Consider the following 20,146-nt stretch of genomic DNA (forward strand, 5'->3'; position numbering starts at 1 on the left):
AATATATGTTTGCGACGAGTTTAAAAGTAGAATAACTTTTCCGTGGTTTAGTGTTGTCTGTTAGTCAAGTGAAGTCAGTGGCTTAGCAAAACCAAAATACTTCTTGTAGACATATATATGCTTGTGTTTCATGTCAGTTCAGTTTTGCTTGGACTGAGGTATTGTGACAGAACTAGTGAAAATAGTCACAAAGAAATTAAAATCAAAAATTAACATAAATGAAAGAAACTGGTTTTGATATTTTGGGAGGATTTGTAATACCAGTTTAGCTCTGGTGACTTTCTTACTGGAGGAAGTTAGCCTGAGTTAAGAGATCCAACTTGACTGGCCTTGATTTCAGGACTTAAAGTGTTTTCTCAAGCAAATGGCTGATCTGGTCACTTGATGAGAGCAGGATGTCTTGGTCCTCCCAACCTGTCTCCTTTTGACTTCATGGTTCTGTTCCACTTTTGCAATGGCTCAGCTGCTCATTGAATTTCCGTAAGCCAGTGCAGCTCATCAACCAGCAGTTTTCTGTAGATGCTCTGTCTATATTTTCTGGGCTGGTCTCTTGCCATGTTACGACGTGTATTTGTTCAGTTGAGTCTGTACAGGCCAAAACCAGTAAAAGGTAAGTGAGAGAGAAAAGGAATTTCTTTATAGCAATGCTGAGGTTATTGCATTTCTTGAAACCGCAGTCTATGAATCCTTCTGGGTCACTCAGGAGCACAAGGGAAGTCAAGCATTAATGTTAAGTATTTCTGTTGTAAAATAGCAAGTCCTCCCAGTTATCATACAAGTGGTCTTGCGTACCTTTTTTATTTTCTGTATGCATGTTTTAAGTCCAATTTTATGGTGGCTTTGAGGATGGGGTTTCGTTATCTTTCAATACTTTTTTTTCAGCTGTCAGGACTTTTTTTCTTAATTACAAAAGTAATGAGTAAAATGATCATATGTCGCTTTGTAGGCTGAAACCCCAGAACAAATTATTTGTTTTCTGGGTTAGCAAAATTTTTATGACATTTAAGATAATTGGTGTATTGATCTGTATCGTCAAAACTGACATGACACTGGAGCCCTAAGAACCTCAAGAACTCTGCCTCTTTCCTTTCCCATGCATTTTCTTCTTTTAAATTTTACCACCTAGAGAGGTCTGGTACAATCTGTTTTACTGCAGAGAAGTTTCAAAGTGTCTTTCTGAATCCTGTATGAGGGAGACTAAGTAACTGTTAATATGTAACAATTTAGAACGGGGAATAAATTATGCTATTACAGGATGGCTCTATTTCTGTTTAATTTTAATTAAATATTCCATATTAAACTGTTTCATTTTTGCGGGAGGGAGGGGCACAACTTTAGTTAGATGTAAAAGGCTACAGATCTCAAACTGTCTAGCAAAACACTTAAAGTTGCATTAGGAAACACAGTTTGGGTAAGAAACTTGGGTGTGCTCACATTTTACTGGTACCCACTTTCATAGCGATGTTGTAGTTGAATTCCAAATGGCAAGTAGATCTTAGTCATAGTTAAATCACGAGTATGTTGGGGGGGTTGAATTCTAACGTCCGTCTGATATGCATGCATATTAAAGGATTTTTTTTTTAATGGTCACTTTTATGTGCACTCATGTTAAATTTGGCCTCCCTGTTATGCCTAGGTATGATTTGGTCCTCTATTTGAGGCCACAGAACTCTGGATGATCTTACATACCCTTTGAGCTAGGATACCTAGGCACAATGAGGTGAGTTAAGGATACAATTTCAGCCTTAACTCTGAATTTCCTGATTTCTGTGTTGCTTAAGTAGGCCCTTGCTGTTATTTTTTACACACAGTGGCTACACGACTGTACCACTCAACATATTCAGCTATCTTCAGCACTGTTTTGAATAGCTGTAGCCTGTGCTGATCACTGCAGAAGTGGAAGTGTCTCTTGACAAAAAAGACCAAAAAAAAAATGCCATTGTTGCACACTTAATTAATTTTTTTTTTATTTTAATAACCTCTTCAGGTTTTATTACTGAAGTATTGGTATCAGACCTTTGTTTTGTGTCATGTATTTATTTTGTGCTGCATTATGATGATAGAACTTTACAGTTGTGATAATAATGTTAACTTTATTAAAACTGGGAATAAAATCTATATACCTTCAGAAGGAGTATCTTTTAAATGATACTGTTAATAACAAAACGTTGGTCTTTAGTTATCTTTGTGCCACAAATAGAAGCATGTTATATGTTTTTGGGGTTTTTTTAACACTTGTAATACTCAGTTGATTTCAAACTCACAATTTTTGCCATTTTCAGGTTCAGTAATATTAAGGTAGTCCAGATATCTGTGTTAAAGCTAAACTTGGGATAACAGATACCTTACAAGAAGATGAACTTGCAACACATCTAATCCAAGTCAGAAAGACATTTTCAGTAATTTAATATAACTGTAGGAAGATTTTTGTCTTTATTCCAAAGGAATAAAATTAAATAACACTAGATAGGGATTTTTAACAGGCATGTTTTGGAACTTTATCCTAATGCTGAATTTTTCACATTGAGTTTTGTAGAGTTTGTTACTATTTTGTAACATTGGGATACTTAGTAAGCGAACCCCAGAGATTTGCTGGTTGTGCTACAATTGCAGCACAGGGTTGTCCACAGCTCTTTGAAAAACAAAATACGTAATCCATCGGCTGGAGGATGTAAGCCAAGAACATAAAGTGCTTCAGCCTGAAGTTGATCCAGAAACTTGAGCTGGGGACATCTTTAGGGAAAGATGCATGTTTAGGAAGTTACACATCTTAATTGAAGAGTGTGCCAGAGTAGCCTATCCAGGTGGTTCCTTAGTTTGTTTTAAGCTAGGCTTTACTTGGTGAGATGGCAATCTCCTCTGATAAATATCTATATATATTATTATTTTCTTTCAAATATTATGAAATACACCTTGTAGTTTTTCCAGCAAAGTCTTTCAAATATCTGCTTTAAGTTGGAGACCTGAACATTTACCAATCAAGTATCTCACCAGGATTTCCTGGACAGAAGTACACAGGCAAATGTTGGGACTTCTGGCCAAATACAAACAAATCCTCTTAAGTTTCCTCAGGTCAAAACACAAATCTTTCTGGGACAACCTGCATATATTCTCATGCTATTTAAATGCAGAAAATGTTTTCTGCCAGCGCTGAGACACCTTAAGGGGTACATTGAAAATCAAGGTAGAAGGGTATCCTGACCAATTTCTCTCCCAAGGGACTCACTAGCTTATGTGTATAGCAGTGCTGGACTGGCTGCATGCATTGGTAGGGTGCTGTGCCTGTGTGATAAATAAGCCTTGCACTTGTCTACATGTGGTACTGCCATCACCTCCTCCTCACTCTGTGCTCTTCAGTCTGCCCAGGAACTACCACTGCCTAGGTACCTCCTTCCATCTTCGTAGTTCTCTCATGTCATCTAGATCCAGGAACACACTGTCTTTTTATGCGTATCACCAGCACTTGTTTCTATTCTGCTGCTACAGGACTATTCTTGCTGCATTTTCCTTACCTCCTGCTTCTCGCTTTCTGAAGAGTATTTGTAGTTCTGCAGTGTATTTCCATTTCAACAGCTGGGGGCTGCTGGTCTGAGAGTTGCATTTGTTGCATATTGTTTTCTAGCAGTAAAACAAGAATGTTTAGCTTGGTCCTTACATACTTCTCTCGTACTGTAGTTGGAATACAAAAATATTTTTATGCTGAAAAGCAAGTATTTGACGAGACCATGTTCCCTGCTGAGTTCAATTTTTCCTCTTTCTATTTTTGCTGTTGTTTAAAGCTTCTGTATCCACTTAGTCCAGCACAGTTTCTGTGTTGAGCTTGCCTCTAGACACAAAATATCTCTTTAATTTCCCTACCCTTTTTTGAAGTCATTATTGGATTAGTGGTCTGTCAGAGCAACTGATTGTTCCATCTTGATTTTTCAGTAGAAATAGTTAACCACTTAGTGCTGTCTCTCCCTGTAATGTCCTGTATTAGTTATAATTTAACAAGTGCAGTTTGTTGTAGTGACCCTTCCTTCATCCTAACAGCATTGCTCTAATAGTTCTTTGACACAGGTCTCTCTATGTTCTTTCTCTGTCACCTTAACTGCCATGTTTGTAACCACTGCTTCGGGTTAGCCCACTTTAATCCACTTAGGATCTTCCTGCTTTCATCCTAGTACTACTTTTACAACTGTCTCTAATACCATACTCAAGTCCTTTCTCGGGGAATCTTTACTACTTGGTTCATTTTCCTATGTTACAGTATTAATTTTCTCAAATTATGTCATTCTCGTAGTTTGCAGTTTTTAATTTTTCTGCTGCTGTTCATTATTTCACTGCCCTTTTTTGGGTTTTCCTTCTATGCCCTTTATTTTCTATTAGTGTGAACTCTAGCCTTTAGCTTGTATACCTACAGTTTTAGTTTGTTTCAGTTGCTGTAATCTATTCTACGTCTGTAGCCAACTCCCTCAATTATCATTTAAGTCAACTAGACCGTATTTTTCTTAAATTAAGAAGTGCTTTATTATTTATTTATCATCAGCACTATACAGACATATTCTGAACTGAGAACACTGAAGTATAGAAAATGTGTATATGTATGTGGCATAGTATTAACATAGTATGTTTTTCTTTGTTAGGGACTAGCTTTGATTGTAAAACAAGTTGGGTTTTTTTTTATTTTCTCTTGTTGGAAGTGGGTTTGCATTCACAGCCCTGAACTAATTTTCTTTTTTTTTTTTTAATACAGAACCAAATCCTCTCTCCCAGTCCTAAGGTTTAAGTAGCATTTTCTGTGCAAAATAGTCTCATAGACTACAGCTAGGTTATTTTTTCTAGCCTATAGCTCACTGAGAAAAAACTGCTAATATTTTCTTGTATTATGGCCTTATACCATTTGATTACTGTGCTTTTAATTAAAGCTCAGACTATATTTAGTAATCGTTGTAGTCTCTCTAAGTACTGTATTTTAGTTTGTGTATTACCAAGCAACATCAAAGGCATGGCTGTAATATGAAGGAGTGAGTTTGTGTTTTCTAAAAATGGAATATTTAATGCTTTAAAAGTCTTAAGGAACAGTGTCACAAAAACTAGTAATTTACATGTTAGTTTGAAAAGGATAGGTATATTGTAAATTAAACGAGTGAAAAATCTAAAATTTCATATGGCTTATTTTTAAGCAAACCAGCTTTTAGAAAATCTTTGCATCTTGGAACACCTTGAAATTTTATTAGTTTATGCCTAGGATATTTAAAATTTTTTGTCCAACAACTTTTTTATTAAAAAATTCTAGTTTCCATATTGTGCTTTATTGCCCCAAATAAATATTTCTTTTTTTACTCATACTCCTGGTAGGAATTCTGAGTATTTGAAGGATATTCTTTTTGGGAGAGTTGGCTGTAAAAATGTAGTTTGGGCAGCTTGATTTGAATAGTACTTTATTTGGTTTTCTACTGAGCTCAGAGGGTTCCTGTATTTCTTCTGTGTCCTTTATTAATCACTTTAGGAAGGTGGTGAGGCAGAATGAGTTTCTAAGTATAGGTGTGAAATACCAGTTTTATCAATGAATTGTAGATAACAGCCATCCAGCATTCATTTTAATACTGTCCTACAGCAAAGGGTTGTCTGTGGCTACTCAGATGAGATTTGCTGTCTAGTTTAGAGTGAGGCTGTAGTGTGAATCAGCATAGAAGTGTGTATTTGTAATGAAAAATGTCCAGCTTAAAGTAATTTTTTTATCACCAGTACTGAACAAAATCTCAACGCTTTTTGATTTTTTTTCTTTTTTCCCCCCTAGGTAATCAATAATGCTTGTGCTACTCAAGCCATAGTAAGTGTGCTATTAAATTGTGCTCATCAAGATATCCATCTAGGAGAGACTTTGTCAGAATTTAAAGAATTTTCACAAAGTTTTGATGCTGCGGTGAGTGCGTACGATTTCCTACACTTAAAGTATTACAGCGTTATATCTACGTTGGCTTACAACTTAATTTTGTAACTTAATTTCAGATGAAAGGTTTGGCACTAAGCAATTCGGAAGTGATTCGGCAAGTTCACAACAGTTTTGCCAGGTAACACATGTTTTAAACCTAGGCAAAATTTGAGTGAATTGGTTTTCATCTCAGATTTTTTTAAAATTTTCTTTGCAGACAACAGATGTTTGAATTTGATGCAAAGTCTTCGGCAAAAGAAGAAGATGCATTTCACTTTGTAAGCTATGTTCCTGTTAATGGACGGCTATATGAACTAGATGGCTTAAGGGAAGGACCAATTGACTTGGGTAATATTTGATATTTCTTCTGAACATCCTTCATTTTAACAATAGCGCTAATTGCAACAAATTGGTTGTAAGTTATAGGATCAAGCCAAGTTATTTATTGAATTAAAGCATATATTTAAAGTTTTTTTAACGTGCTCTTCAGACTCATACTTCTTTTCAGTCATTTATATTGCTTTATTTTTGTTGGTCTGAAAATGCAGTTTTCTTCCTGCTTCCTCCACTTTTATGATTAACTCTCCTTTCATTCAGTAATCAAATGAACAATCAAATGCAATCCTGTGGGCTTCCAATACCTTGTTAGTTTTGTTGCAAGAGAGAAGTTTATATAACCTGCTTCTTTTGGATGTTTGCTCTCCTTACTTGGGGAAATAAATCGTCATTCTGAGCTGTCTCTAACAAAACCTGGTAAAACTATGTAATCTTTCTGGCTTTCCTTACCAATAGCGTGCAATTACTTTTGCTAATATTTTTCCCCATGTGTTCCTTTGTGTGGTATTGTCACCCAAGGCAATTCCCATGTTGTTTTCAAAGGTTTTGGTTTTTTTTTTCCCCAGGTTGAGTATAAATTATCCATTTATTTTATCATTTGTTTCTTCGGTGGAAGCATGTATACAGCTGACTCCATGCATTTTTTTTATACATTATGTGGCCGATGTTTACATGCTGCCCTCTTTCTTCTTAGATACTTTCCCAATGTTTAAAAAAAAAAATAACTACTTTTAGCAGTTTTATTCTCCGTAAGACTTGTTCCTGTTTTGTGTCTTGTAATCTTTCTTACCTTGCCGCATGTGTGCCATCTTATATCTTGAAAAGCTCTACAGTGCCTATCATGTGTCTACACTTTCTTTTGAGTCTGACAAAATCTCTGTGTTCCACACTGCATTTCCAGAGGGTTTTTGCAGTTTTCTTGGCAGTTATTTTTAGGCTGAGTAATGGCTTGCTGCTAAATCTGATCTTTAGTCTGGGTAGAAAGACTGTACAGTTTGCAGACCTACTGGTAACATAGCATCTGTGGTCACAAGATCATGAGTTTCTTCTTTTCCTTTGAGGTGTTGAAGTTGTTAAAGGCACTATCAACTAATCACATTTGCTTATTCTCTTACTTGCCTTAAGTCACCTGTCATATATCCTTTTATGGTTTTTTTCTGTCTGACTTTAACATTGTGTTGCACCCACATAGTGTTAACTCTTCTTTTTGTCCAAATGAAACAGCTGTAACTATCCATACTTTTTTCTTTTGCTGTCTACTTTTATGTTTTCATCCCAACTGATTTTTTGTTTCATAAAAATCTTGTATAACCTACTTTCCCCCTGTTCCCATTGTCTCTTAACAACAAAATAAATATTAGATACTTACCCCCCTGAAATTTAGGTTTGCTCCATTGCTTCAGCCGGTACATTATCTAAATATTGATATTAAAAAATGTTTCTTCTTCCTTCTAAAAAAACCCCACCTAAATAATTTGAGACTGCATTTGCCAAGGAAAACCTTGTTACATACTCGGAACTATCTGCACAAACCTGAATTACATAAGTCTTGAATTTGCAATTAATTTTTTCAAAGAAGATTAATCTTTTTTTTCTTTGTATTTTTTCTAGGTGCATGCAATCAAGATGACTGGATAAGTGCTGTACGGCCTGTCATAGAGAAACGTATACAAAAGTAAATGGTCATGATGCTTTTAAAATATAACAGCTTATATATGTTTAAAAATTCCTTATTGTTAATTTCCTTCAATTAAAGGCTTTCAACTGAATTTCTAAGGAATGACGCATATGCATCATTTTATGTGCATATCACTGTGTGACTTCAGAACCTATTGCCCAGCGTGAGCCAAATGTGATGATAGATAAGTCTCAAATACGCTGTGTTCCTGTATGATTAATCAAAGTAGGTATCTGTGTAGTGAAGAGAGATCCTACTAGTACTCTGAAAAAGGAAGAGCAAGATTATTAACTCTGTTAGACAGCTCTGGGTCTTTGCAAGTGAAAACTGAGTGCCAGTGCCATGGAAAAAGTTTGTGTGTGAGCTTATAATTAAAAATACTAGGTAATAAATACATTCATACAGCTGGTATTTACAGAGGTTTTTCTTAGGTATGTGATTTGCTTTAGAAATCTAAGCTTGAAAAATGTACTGTGGAAATTTTCCTACTTAGCTCTGACCCCAGACTGCAGCCCCAAGTATGTTAGAAATAAAGTTGATTTCATGCGATTTTAAGAAAATAACTTTCAAAGTATTTTATGTGAAGACTCTTTTGATAAGTAAAACATTGCTACCAAATCGCATTTGAAGGATTTAAACTCAAAGGCCTGCTAGTCTAATTGTTGAATGTACTTTTCACTGTGTGAAGTAGTCTCCCAACATTTTCTAACAAGTAACAGTAATTAGAAAGTAAAAAACATTGTGTGCAGCAGTCTTGTGCAAGTTTTGTTGTCAGCTATATCATGTTTTGTTTTCTTTTTTTTGGCAGTTCTAGTATTTACTTTTTGTGGCCACAGACAGGAATAGTAGTATCTTGGGAGAGGAAGTTATTAGGAGTTACATACTGGATAGTGTTCGTCTGAGATCTCATTTTATTTCCTAACAAGATTGGATCTGTAGCACAACTTAATTTAATAAATTGATTTAGATTTTCTTTTTTCCCCACAAAATACATTCCCTTATAATGAAATAGTGAAGGGGGTTTTTGAGTTGTCATATTAATGAGGAATTTTGAAAAATTTTTTTGTTTGTTGTTCCTCATTTAGGTACAGCGAAGGTGAGATAAGGTTTAACTTGATGGCTATTGTATCTGACAGAAAGATGATATATGAGCAGAGGATTGCAGAATTACAGCAGCAGCTTGCAGAGGTAGGCCTTGGTATTTAAGTTACTGGAGTAGTTCTCTGATAATGGTTTTGTGTCATCATTATTGACCTTCTCCTTTCCATGCTCCAAATGGAGTATCACTTAAAGCAGAGAGGGATTACTACATACTTGTCTAGTGCTGTGTGGGTACACTGATGCAGCTCTGGTTAGTTCCAAGTAAGCTAACTGTGGCTTTCTGTCTTGACTAATTTGCTGTGGTAGTGGAACTATGCTTTTGCTAGTACCTGAGCTAATTTTCTTATATCTAACTGTGGAAATTCCTTGAATGTTCCTATAACTGTAGGCAAAACTGAATCTTTCTGTGACAGAAATACTCTTTAAGACAAGACTTATTTTAATTAAAAAAATAATAAATTTAAAAATACAGGAATGCGTTACATTTCACTTTTTGTTTTGTGGAAGGAGGAGCCTATGGATACAGATCAAAGTAGTAATATGTTAAGTTCTATACAATCAGAAGTTGCAAAATACCAGATGTTAATTGAAGAAGAGAACCAAAAATTAAAAAGATATAAGGTACGTAGCCTTTGCTTTTCTGATTAAACTATTGGAAAAGTTGTAAGAAAAAGGCAGCTTCTGTGTATGTGGGAGACTGTTACAATTACTCTGGAGGAATTGGATGGGTACTAGAAAGGCAATGTTACGTAGATTCATGTTGCATTCCTGAATTTACAAGTTATTACCAGTTGCTTCCTTTTAGCATAAGGCTTACCAAGTGGGTTAGTAATGGTCTTGGTAGCTCCCTTTGTTTTGCCACTTCTTTGTCTTTTTCGCTTTAAAATATTTTTTTTTAAGCACAGTGGATTCTAGAACTCTTACAAAGAAACTGCTTTGTGTGTCTGAGATCGCTGATTAGCCTTTTCTTGTAGAGTTGCTAATTACAACCACTATATGTAACAGTGGCCTCTTATTAAGTAGGATATTTTTTTTGCTTTTACTAGAAGGGAAGGACTTTGATATGTTAGTTTTAACTTTTTTTTTCTTTTCCCTACACAGCGTTCATATAAGCTCTTCCAGCTCTTACTGTCAGTAATGAAGAATGTTAATGCATCCGTTGATAATGAAGACTAATCAGGAGATTCTGTGAACTTCCTTATCAACTGATGCATTAACGTTCCTTGTGCTGTCTTTACACATACATCTCTGAATCTGACATAGAGGTGCTTGCATAGCTTTTAGTGAAGAAGCTTTCCTAGGGTAATTGAGTTCTTTTGTTACAGTTTACCTGCTGTTTTTTCCTCTATGGGAAGCAGTGAAGATACAGTTGATATGATCTGCTTTTTCCTGAAGTACTTTGTGTGCATTGAAAGCATGTCATTCTTTGAAATGACATGTTGTGTTAATGAAAATGCGATGTGGGAAAGTTCCTCTGAGATCATCACTTGCAACTTTTTTGATAATTCCCTAATACTTTTAAAGGAATGTTTTGAGGGGGAAGAAAGCTGGGTAGTGATTTTTTTATTATTTTTTTTTAATCCCTTAACCTATTGGGGGTGGGGGTGGAAAGTGTCTACATTTTAAAAAAAAGTTTTAAAATAAGTTGTATATATCAAAGGATATAGAAAAGAAAGAAATGTTTTCACTAGATTTTTTTTCTGTTTTCACTAAATACGCAATAAATGTTTTCATGAGTTTCTACAAGGTACAGACTATGACTTCAGTAATCTGATGATAATTTCAAATATATTTCTACAGTATATGTGTTAGGTTGTAAAGTGTTGTTATCTGTCCCTAAACCAGTGTTAGTATGTTCTTTTCCACAGCATCAGGATGCAATTCAAGAAACTATAAAAAACCCCAAACATTAAGTACCAAACTCAAAAAAACCCAAAGTGTGTGCTTTATTGAGCATGAGAGTAAGCAAACAAATGAAACTGAGGGGCAAAAACCCTTAAAGTTCCTAATTGTATGTGGAAATATTTTGGAAACTACATAAAGTCCACCTTTTTATGTTAAGGTAACTACTTGGACGTCACTCCTCTCAGTTGAAAAACCAAACAATCTTCTCCTTTTCTGAAAGATTGAACTGCTGTAGGAGCTGCAAAGCGTTCAGTATAACAAAAATAATTATGCTTTTGCATTGCAGAAATGTTTAAGTTTTCAGCCTAGGCTGAGGCCACAACTGCACAAGGGACTGTACAAATACATAGTTTGAACTGCAATATAAATTGAGAGGGTAAAAAAGTGAATAATTCGGATAACAGTACTTGTCAGTGTTATGGCGGTAGCTAAACCATATAACCTACTTAATCATTGAGGGTTTTTTGGCCAGTATGACAAAAGACTGTACGGAGAATTTTAAGCAGTAAATTCATCTGGCATATACTTTTGCACTGTGTGCTTAGGATTTTATTGCTTTGACTTTATTTTTAGCTGGCTGAAACGGAAAAAAGAATTCCTGCTCTTGGGAAGGGGAGGTGGGGGGTGGGGGGAGGCAGGCCAAATGACAATAATGGGGATGGGGAAAATCCCTGTTTAGGCATGTAATAATTCTGTTGATGCTTTTAATTAATTTTAGATCGAAAATATTAGAAGAAAACATAACTACCTGCCTTTCATCATGGAATTATTAAAGACTTTAGCAGAGCACCAACAGTTAATACCATTAGTAGAAAAAGTGAGTATTTCCCAACTAACTTTTAAGAAGCAGCATATTACTATAATTCTACATAGAAAAAATGCGGACAAATATATTGGAAACATATATGGCATAGGTTTGTTTATATGAACCACCATGTTCAGGGATATTGCTAGTTTACCTGATAGTCCCTTGCAGTTCTCAAGAGACATAACTCAAATGGAGACGGGACGTTGGGGGACCAACCAACTTTGCACTATTATGCAAAAGCAAATGGTAGCTCCCCTTTGATAACCTAAACAAATTTTTCTAACGGTGATATAGGAGGATGCAATTCATTATCAGCTAAACTATCACATTACAGGGTGTAAGATGCTACGAGACACACATGAATTGGGCTTTTCTGCAGAGGAAATTAAAAGTCCTAGTAAAATAGTGATGTGTAGCTCCAGTTAGTATGTAGTAGAGTTCCCCATACTATCTAGATATCCCTTTTTGAACTGAAGATTATTTAATTGTATACATACACAGACATGTATGTACAAGATCAATCTCTTTTGCCAACATGGACTTCAGTGCTGAGGTTTGTTGATCTACCCAGCTGTCAGCACTAGATGGCAACCTTTGCACAGAGGTGCTGGTCATTTAGACAGCTTGGAATGTGTTCTCTTTGTTTTCTCTGTTCTTACACTGATTTACTGGCTCATTGTTTTCCCCTTTCTGAGGGGTCTAGCTACTAATATTGATTTACTATTAGGGTTTGTATTAAGGCTTTTTTATTAAAGCAAGGCTATTAAATTGTATGGTTAGTCAGGTACTTCAACTGTAATAAGATCAGCGCTGGCTTGCATATCTATTCATGTGCCATAGACAGTATCCCCGATTTTGACCTCACACTGAAAAAGGCTCTCTCTTATTATGATGAAAAAGGAGCTAAATGTTATTTAATGAGTAATGAATTTAGTTAGAGTATGCTTGTGGGCCAGTAGTTTGAAAGACAGTAACTTTTGAATTCAGTTTTAATATTTTCCTTCTTTGGGTAACTTGTGGAGTTTTAATCCAGTTTCACATTAATAGGTGTTATTTATAACACCACCAAGCTTCTCATACGAGTAAATTTCCAGTAGACCTGAGTAGCTGGTGATAAAAGATCTTAATTCTAAATCACAGCATTAGATCCAGTTCTGTTCAATGGCAAGGGGTAACAAGCAACAGTCTCGTTCAGAATGAACAAAAGTTTTGACAGAAAGATGGCGAGTATTGCATCTGAATTGTCCCCTCTTCTTGCCTAATATTTTTTCACTAAATTCATGAGGAAGAAAATGCTAGTTCCCTGTCAATTTGAACGTCCAATCAATTGGTACAAGTTATATGAGAATCTGTTCGCAAATGTCGTGGTAGGAACTCTTGTGGGTTTTTTCGTCACTGTTCTTTTGAAAGATCTAGAAACCTAAGATGTTGATTGCTTCAGAGTTTAAGTTGTGATAATCAATATGTCTGAATGCAGTGTTTTCTTGTGACATAAATTTTTTTTATTAGGAAGAGTTATTTCTGTTAAATGAAATTAATAAGGAGGTATGAAAACTGAAGGTTAAATTATGTTTCAAAAATAGTGCTGCTTTTTCACCTCTCCTTTCCCTGTATGGTAGTTACCTAATCTTAGAGTTTCTTTCATATTATGTATTTAAACCTATCTGTATTCTTAAAAGGCTTTGTAAATGAACCTAGTAAAATAGTAGTAGGATACTTCTAAAGGGTCTAAATTTACATTTAAAATGTCTCTTTCTACAGCATGTTCTGTTGAATGTTCAAAAATTTAATGAGTAGTAATTCAAAGCTCCAAAAGGAAGGTCTTTGTCTTAACATCATCTCCCTTTATTTTCTAGGCGAAAGAAAAACAGAATGCCAAGAAAGTTCAGGAGGCCAAGTGAAGATGACTTTGCAAAATACATACAGTTGTGCTTCTGAAACTATTTACATGACAACAAATAAAACTTTTCATAAACTTTAAATTTTGTCCAACGCACGTTTGACAATTGTAACAGTTTGTCTTGTACTGTATGCACAGTCTGATTTTCTTCCTTCCCCTGCATCTTGTGCATGTAGTACTGCTAAGTAATGTTTGGGTTCTCTTGGTCAAATTCAGTATTTAACAGTATATCTGGTTTCTGAAACCTTGAGAAGTGGACCTGAAAATGTACCTGGTTTGTCCCACTTGAATATATGATGATACAAATACCAGTTTCAAGTATAAGCATGAGCCTTCTTTGCTCATCCCTACTAACAATTATAATACTCTCCAATTGTTCAGTGACATACCCTGTGTCTTTGCTTTTATGAAGCATGTGTCTAATTTTTTTACAAAATTGAAAAGTATGGATTTAGCTGTAGAAACATTTGCAAAGACCAATGTATAATCTCAAGAGATCTGCATTGCTTTAGTAGAAAAAGATAATAAATATTCCCATTTTTATTTTGGCAGACTTTCTTCTGTGGTATTTTATTATTGGATAAGATGATTATGATATGCATTGGAGGTCATTAGCCTTAACGACTTTTGAGTATATGCATTCTAAACTTGGGTTAGAAAGAAGGCACGCTTGTTCTGGGGAGCTAATATTCTTGGATATAAGGTAGTACTGTTCTAGAGTATGTTAAATTTAAGTCATTAAACCAATGGTTTTTTATTTGACCTTGGGAGGTAATTTAATCTAAGAAAAAACATGTATGAAGATTCTTATTGATAATTTTGTAATGGAAGATGCTTGAACTGTCTTCCATGGACCAAAGGGAATGTCTGGGGAATGGAGCTCACGTGGTGTCTTGCGTACTTAGTGCTGCTCGTGTGTGAAATATGAATAGACAAATTGTTTTATTAAGGATAGTAGCAGGCCATCATAACAACATATAGTATTCAAATTACCAAAACACTGTAGTGTGTATAGTGTATATAAATTAGCTTTCTAAATTTCCCATTTCTTCTTAGGAGACCGAGACAAGCAATAGAAAGAAAAATGAGCAAAAGAAACTTTGTTTGCTTGGAACATGTTTAAAACCAGTAAAATATGTTTGTTTTGCTTACTTTGCCTATAGGCATAGTTCACTGAACTGTGAGGTCCTTTGGTCTGGGAGGCTTGTATGATGAGAATATACAATATTTAGAAAAATTTTTGAAACCCTGATATGAAACAGATTCTGCCATCTGTTGGTGCTTCATATATATAGCATATATATTGACAGGATAAAATTTTGGCCCAAGAAGTAAAACATGTGCTGTGCTGTCCTACTGCTGAAATGATTCGCGTGTCATGGCTGTGGCTGGAAGGGTAAGATCTGTTTCGGAAAAGAACATGAGATAGATGTCCACATTTTGTACAAAATTGATCAGGTTGATGAGAACATTTCTGTGTCTGAGGGTTCCCTACTTCAGTCACTCATTGCAGCAGTATTGTTTAGGGGAAGGGAAAGACACTTCCTCTGTAAGACATTTCTGATCTGGAAATCATACTGTAAACTCCATTTCAACCTGTTGCAAAGGTTTGTCTTTTCTTTGCCTAGCCTGATGATTCCTGCTGCACCCTGACATTCTTGGAGAATTTTGATACTTTGTACAATAAAATTTTGCTATTCCGTAATAGATGTCAACTTAAATTTTGCTGACGTCATTCCATTCTCCTTTTATTTGCATGCTTGGGCGTCTAAGCAAATTGTTTTTGCAATTGTCAGTGAATTTTAATAGTAATTTTTTTAGAAATTAGAGTGACTTACATTGCAAGCAAGCTTTCTGGATTTGTGGAATGAAAAAAGAATTGACGTGAAGTTTAAAGTTTAACAAAATTTGTCAGTCCAATGTGCGAGTGAAAAATGTTGGGGTTTTTTTAAAGAGTATTTAATGCAGAAGTAGAACAACTCAGAACTAGTGTACTTTGTTATATTCTAGAATATCTTTTTTCCCTGATCAAAACCTGTATGCTAATTTTTGACCATTTTCACCAAGTCTGTAAAACCATTTTTCGTAATTTTTATCTTTGTTTTTAAAGGCAATTATTTGTATGTTGTCTAGTTCTAGGGCAACATCACATGAAGGTAAAACTGTAAATAATGTTGATGAATTATGAAATCAAAGGTGCCGAAAAAATAAAAATAGAGATTTCGGCCTTAATCCATCTTAATTTTGCTGTTTATAGAATGGTGAAAGATTTGTGTTCTGATTTAATTCAAGGGCTGCTGCTTTCTGCTAATATAAACATATGGTGTGGCATAGCTGTTGGAGCTGAAATTTGGGTATAATGAGAATAAAAAGTAAGTTCAATTTCTATGAAGAATTCTACTGTACAGCTGCTTTTCATGTTGCCCAAAAGAGGTTATAGTGTCTCCCCCATCTGCTAAAGGTTTGTTAACAAAATGCCAACATAAAACTTCTGTGTCATCTCACAGTTTTGTTCTTTGGCTGTCAATTTTAACATAGTACATAAATTTAAGAATCCTGCTGCAGCCTGATTTCTTGCTTTACAGGGTAACGTTTTATATTTTCTACATAAATTATTTTAAAATACAAATTTGGTACACAGATATAAATTTTAAATACGAGTTTGCATGTTCAACAGTGTTACGATTTACCAGTGAATAGCTGCCAAGAGACACAAGAGACCAAGAGAGTAGTCTGTTTTTTGGCTAAGAAGGTGGAAAGAAAGGAGCAAAACATACCACTAGACTGCTTTGGAGAAAAGTGTTTTGTTTTGTTTTGTTTTTTCCCCTCAGTGTATTACTGCAAATAAAATTCATTCCGGTCACAGGAAAGTCAGATAGAATGAACTTGCACCAGAAGAGTGTTTTACCCCGAGCAGAGCAAAGTCTTAGAGGAAGGACTGGATCCAGATGGTTGTGGTACTGGTGACATAGTCCTTTGTCCTGTGCAACAGATTTTGAAAAATAAAAACTGGCGGGCATATACAAGGTCAGTGTTTTTGTATCTTTAGAATAAGTGTTTATACTTGTTTACATCTGGTCATGAAAATAACCTGTTATGGACAGTTGTTCCATTTGAATTGCAACACCTAAAATGTCTTGAGAAATAATTCTGTACTGGCTGTTTCATTTAGTAATGCAAATAAGTTTCTCTGCGTTTTCTTTAAGGTTCATGACAAAGCTTTTAATAAATGGATATTGTGGGGAAAATGGTCGTTCTATCTGTACATATGCATAGCAGCTTCGTAAATGTCAGTTCAAATACCAAATCTATTCTTATGATGCTATAGAGGTAGAAAGTGGAGGATATGAAGTCTGTGGGTACTTTTGTACAATTTATCTGAACGTAATCAATAAACAGGGTCATTCCAGAAAACGAATGCTTAATGACTTTCATCTCTTGGAGGTGAAAGGGAAACACGACTTGTCAACTGTTATGGTAGAGAAATTTTTATTCATCTAGAGAAAGATACAGGAAAATTATGATATTCCCTTCCTGACACACAAATACAGAGAAAATGGAGGAAAAAAAAAAAAAAGCAAAACCAAAAAAACAATTGGAGATGAAAAATTTATTATATTATATTCAATTGTACAAACTTTTCCTTTTGAATGTCTGTTCTGGAATGTTTTCTGAAATTGACTTTAACTTGGAAAATTTCAACAAATCTTAAATTAGATTAGTCAGTTTCATTGGCAAAAATTCTTATTTGTAAGCAACATTTTAAGATAATGTTCATAAATCCTCTCTGCTTCGTCAAAACTGGTCCTGTAGGAAGCTATCCATCCTTTTTTCCCTCCCACAACTTCTGCCACGCGTGTGTAACCTTACTGCCTTGTAGGGCAGCGTTGAAGGTCATCAATTAGTTTAACAACAGGTTTATCCTTGAGTTTCCAGGACTGAAGTGCTAGGAGTCCTTATATTTGCAAGACTTGGTTCTAGTGACTAAGTTAAATCTGCATTATTGGTATATTCTTTAAGAGTGAATGGGCGACAGATAAAATAAGTTTTTATTTTATTTTGTTGCAATAATGGTGTATATTCCAAAGATCTGACCTTTGGGCAGGGAGGTCATGAAAGCTACATAAATGGAGACTAAGAGTAGAAAAGTACGAAGGAAAGGGTGACTAGATAATGTGTATTTATTTCAACCATATGGGACTAAGCTAAGTAATTATTTTTTATCCATAAGATTTGTAAAGGTATTTTTTTCTTAATATCTTCTGTGGCTTTGGCAGTCTTGTCATAGCACTACATGAAAGGGGTGATTATCAGCAAGTGAAGGAGCCATTTGAAATGTTCTCATCTTGTAATGGATTTTGTACAGCTGACAATGTGATAGTAAATTCAAGTCAGTGTTTTACCTGCAGCCAGTAGTGAAATTTTTAAGCATAGTTGCATTTGTCATTGTTAACAAAAGTTACAAGAGTGTGTTACCTTGCGTTTGCTGCAGGCTAAGGAAAATATACATGAAAAATTGTGTTAGCTCACAGTGTTCATAATAGGCTACGAACCTGAGGTTTCAGATCACTTACCATGGTTTGTGTAGTGCATCCAGATAAACTGCAGACCTGTGTTTGTAGATGACTGGCTGAGGAGAAGCAGCTCCCAACAGCACTGGTTGTGAACTTTGAGATACTCTCTCTTGTTCCCTGACCGAGTAATAGATCTAGCACAAAAACTTAAAAATACCAAGTTACCTGTGCCTTTCAGCTTGTACTCAACAGAAAACACAGATCCTGTCTTTTTAGCCAGCGGTATAGGACTTAGTGGTGTGATGAGTAACAGAGTCTACCTGTCCAAGCTAGGACATTTGTCAGTGTGCACGTTGTGTTTGTCAGACTTCAGGTGTGACCTTACAGCTGGGCTGGGCTCTTTATGTCCTTTATCCCGACATCGTATCAGTAAATCAAAAATTCCTACTAACTCTTAATGTGGTTTCTGTTATTAGACCAGATGAATGTGAGAAATAAAATAATTCTTACACATCCCTCAAACTACTCCTGTGATAACTGACATCTTTTCAGTTGATTATCCTGCAGCTTCCTCAAAAGCTGGCTTACTACTGGGTTTGAAGGGAAGCAATTCTATGTTCTAGGAGTTTCCAAAGCCTTGTAAGGTACCTACCTAACTAAGTAGGTACTAAACCGTCCATGTTTCATCTTAAACTCAGTTGCATTGTATATTTTCTGTGGGCAGAAGTGGCTCATCAACCTCTTTGTAAGTTAAAACATGTTGTAGTATGGCAGTGGTAGCATCCAACCTGATTGGCTTTGTAAGGTGCCTTCTGATGAACATCAGACACAGAATGTTTTAGTCTTCTTCAGAGTGGGAAGAACTTCTTCAGTCCTGTCTTGAGAAAGCTAAAACTCCTTATTCTGTTATTCAGTGAAAATAGTGCTTGCTTAATTGGCCCGAATAGCTTGATCTTGTATATGATGAAGTCCCTTCAGAATTAATGGGTGTAAGCAGGATGGCTAAGCCACATCAAACTGACAGTGCAGTTATTCCTAGAGTAAAACAAATGTTCCCAGCAAAGAATACTTGTTGGAATCTTGATCGACTTATTTGTTTTCAACCTCAAAAACATAATAGGAAAGTACAGTGAAGGAGTGTCAAGTTTATAGCCTGTGTTTGCTAAATACCTCTGTGAAAGAATGCTGGTGTTCCTACAAAAGCATCTTAACATAAGTTGCGACTCTAAAAGGCTGTATCCAATATAAATTGTAGAATCAGGGAATGGTTTGGGTTGAGAAGGGACCGTAAAGGCCATCTAATTCCAACCCTCCTGCTGTGGGCAGGGACACCTCCCACCAGCCCAGGCTGCTCCAAGCCCTGTCCAGCCTGGCCTTGAGCACTGCCAGGGATGGGGCACCCACAGTTTCTCTGGGCAACCTGTGCCAGTGCCTCAACACCCTCACAGGAAAGAATTTATTTCTGGTATCTAATCTAAATTTACCCTCTTTTAGCATAAAACCATTACCCCCTGTCCTATTGCTACAGGCCCTACTATCGGAGTGCCTACTATACAGAGTGCTCAGAAAAGTTTGAATAAGTACAGTAACAGAAATTTTAGTAATAGTGGAAGTATCGTACAGATAGTAGTTTTTGTAGAGCAGGAGAAAAATGTTATTTATGTTTAAAAAAAAAAATCACAATTAGATCTTTAAGGATGTATGGGCTTTATTGCTTTGGGCCTTGCTAGTGAAACTTATTTCTCTTAAAATTTATGCATTTCTGAGATGTGACCTATGTGGGATTATAAAATACGTTTTTTTCTCTGCGGTCCCGGAGCATTGCTCTGAAATAAAATAGAAAAGCATCCTTAAGGAAACAGCTATGGAGGGAATAGTTATGTTTATGTGTTATAGTTACTTTTCTGGGTTGGTTGGTTGGTTGGTGGGGTTTTTTTTTTGTTTGTTTTTGGGGTTTGGTTTTTTTTCCATTTATTGTGTTTTCATC

General features: G+C 35.6%; 1 protein-coding gene across 4 annotated transcripts in view; it reads left to right on the top strand.

The window, feature by feature from the left end:
• Nucleotides 1–14,196, top strand: part of UCHL5 (ubiquitin C-terminal hydrolase L5) — a 19,491-nt gene extending 5,295 nt beyond the window's left edge. The window contains exons 2-10 of one of the 4 annotated variants that reach the window (XM_056355959.1): nt 1,637–1,720; nt 5,783–5,908; nt 5,995–6,056; nt 6,135–6,265; nt 7,865–7,928; nt 9,017–9,119; nt 9,540–9,653; nt 11,656–11,754; nt 13,602–14,196. In XM_056355959.1, the coding sequence (XP_056211934.1) occupies nt 5,995–6,056; nt 6,135–6,265; nt 7,865–7,928; nt 9,017–9,119; nt 9,540–9,653; nt 11,656–11,754; nt 13,602–13,646 (618 nt within the window). In that variant the 5' untranslated portion in view covers nt 1,637–1,720; nt 5,783–5,908 and the 3' untranslated portion in view covers nt 13,647–14,196. The remainder of the gene's footprint in view (nt 1–1,636; nt 1,721–5,782; nt 5,909–5,994; nt 6,057–6,134; nt 6,266–7,864; nt 7,929–9,016; nt 9,120–9,539; nt 9,654–11,655; nt 11,755–13,601) is intronic. The other 3 variants (XM_056355956.1, XM_056355957.1, XM_056355958.1) reach the window with 3 other exon arrangements.
• The last annotated feature ends 5,950 nt before the right edge of the window (nt 14,197–20,146 follow it).

Source organism: Falco biarmicus, chromosome 11 (genome assembly GCF_023638135.1).
Source record: "Falco biarmicus isolate bFalBia1 chromosome 11, bFalBia1.pri, whole genome shotgun sequence".
NCBI classification, from domain to species: Eukaryota; Metazoa; Chordata; class Aves; order Falconiformes; family Falconidae; genus Falco; species Falco biarmicus.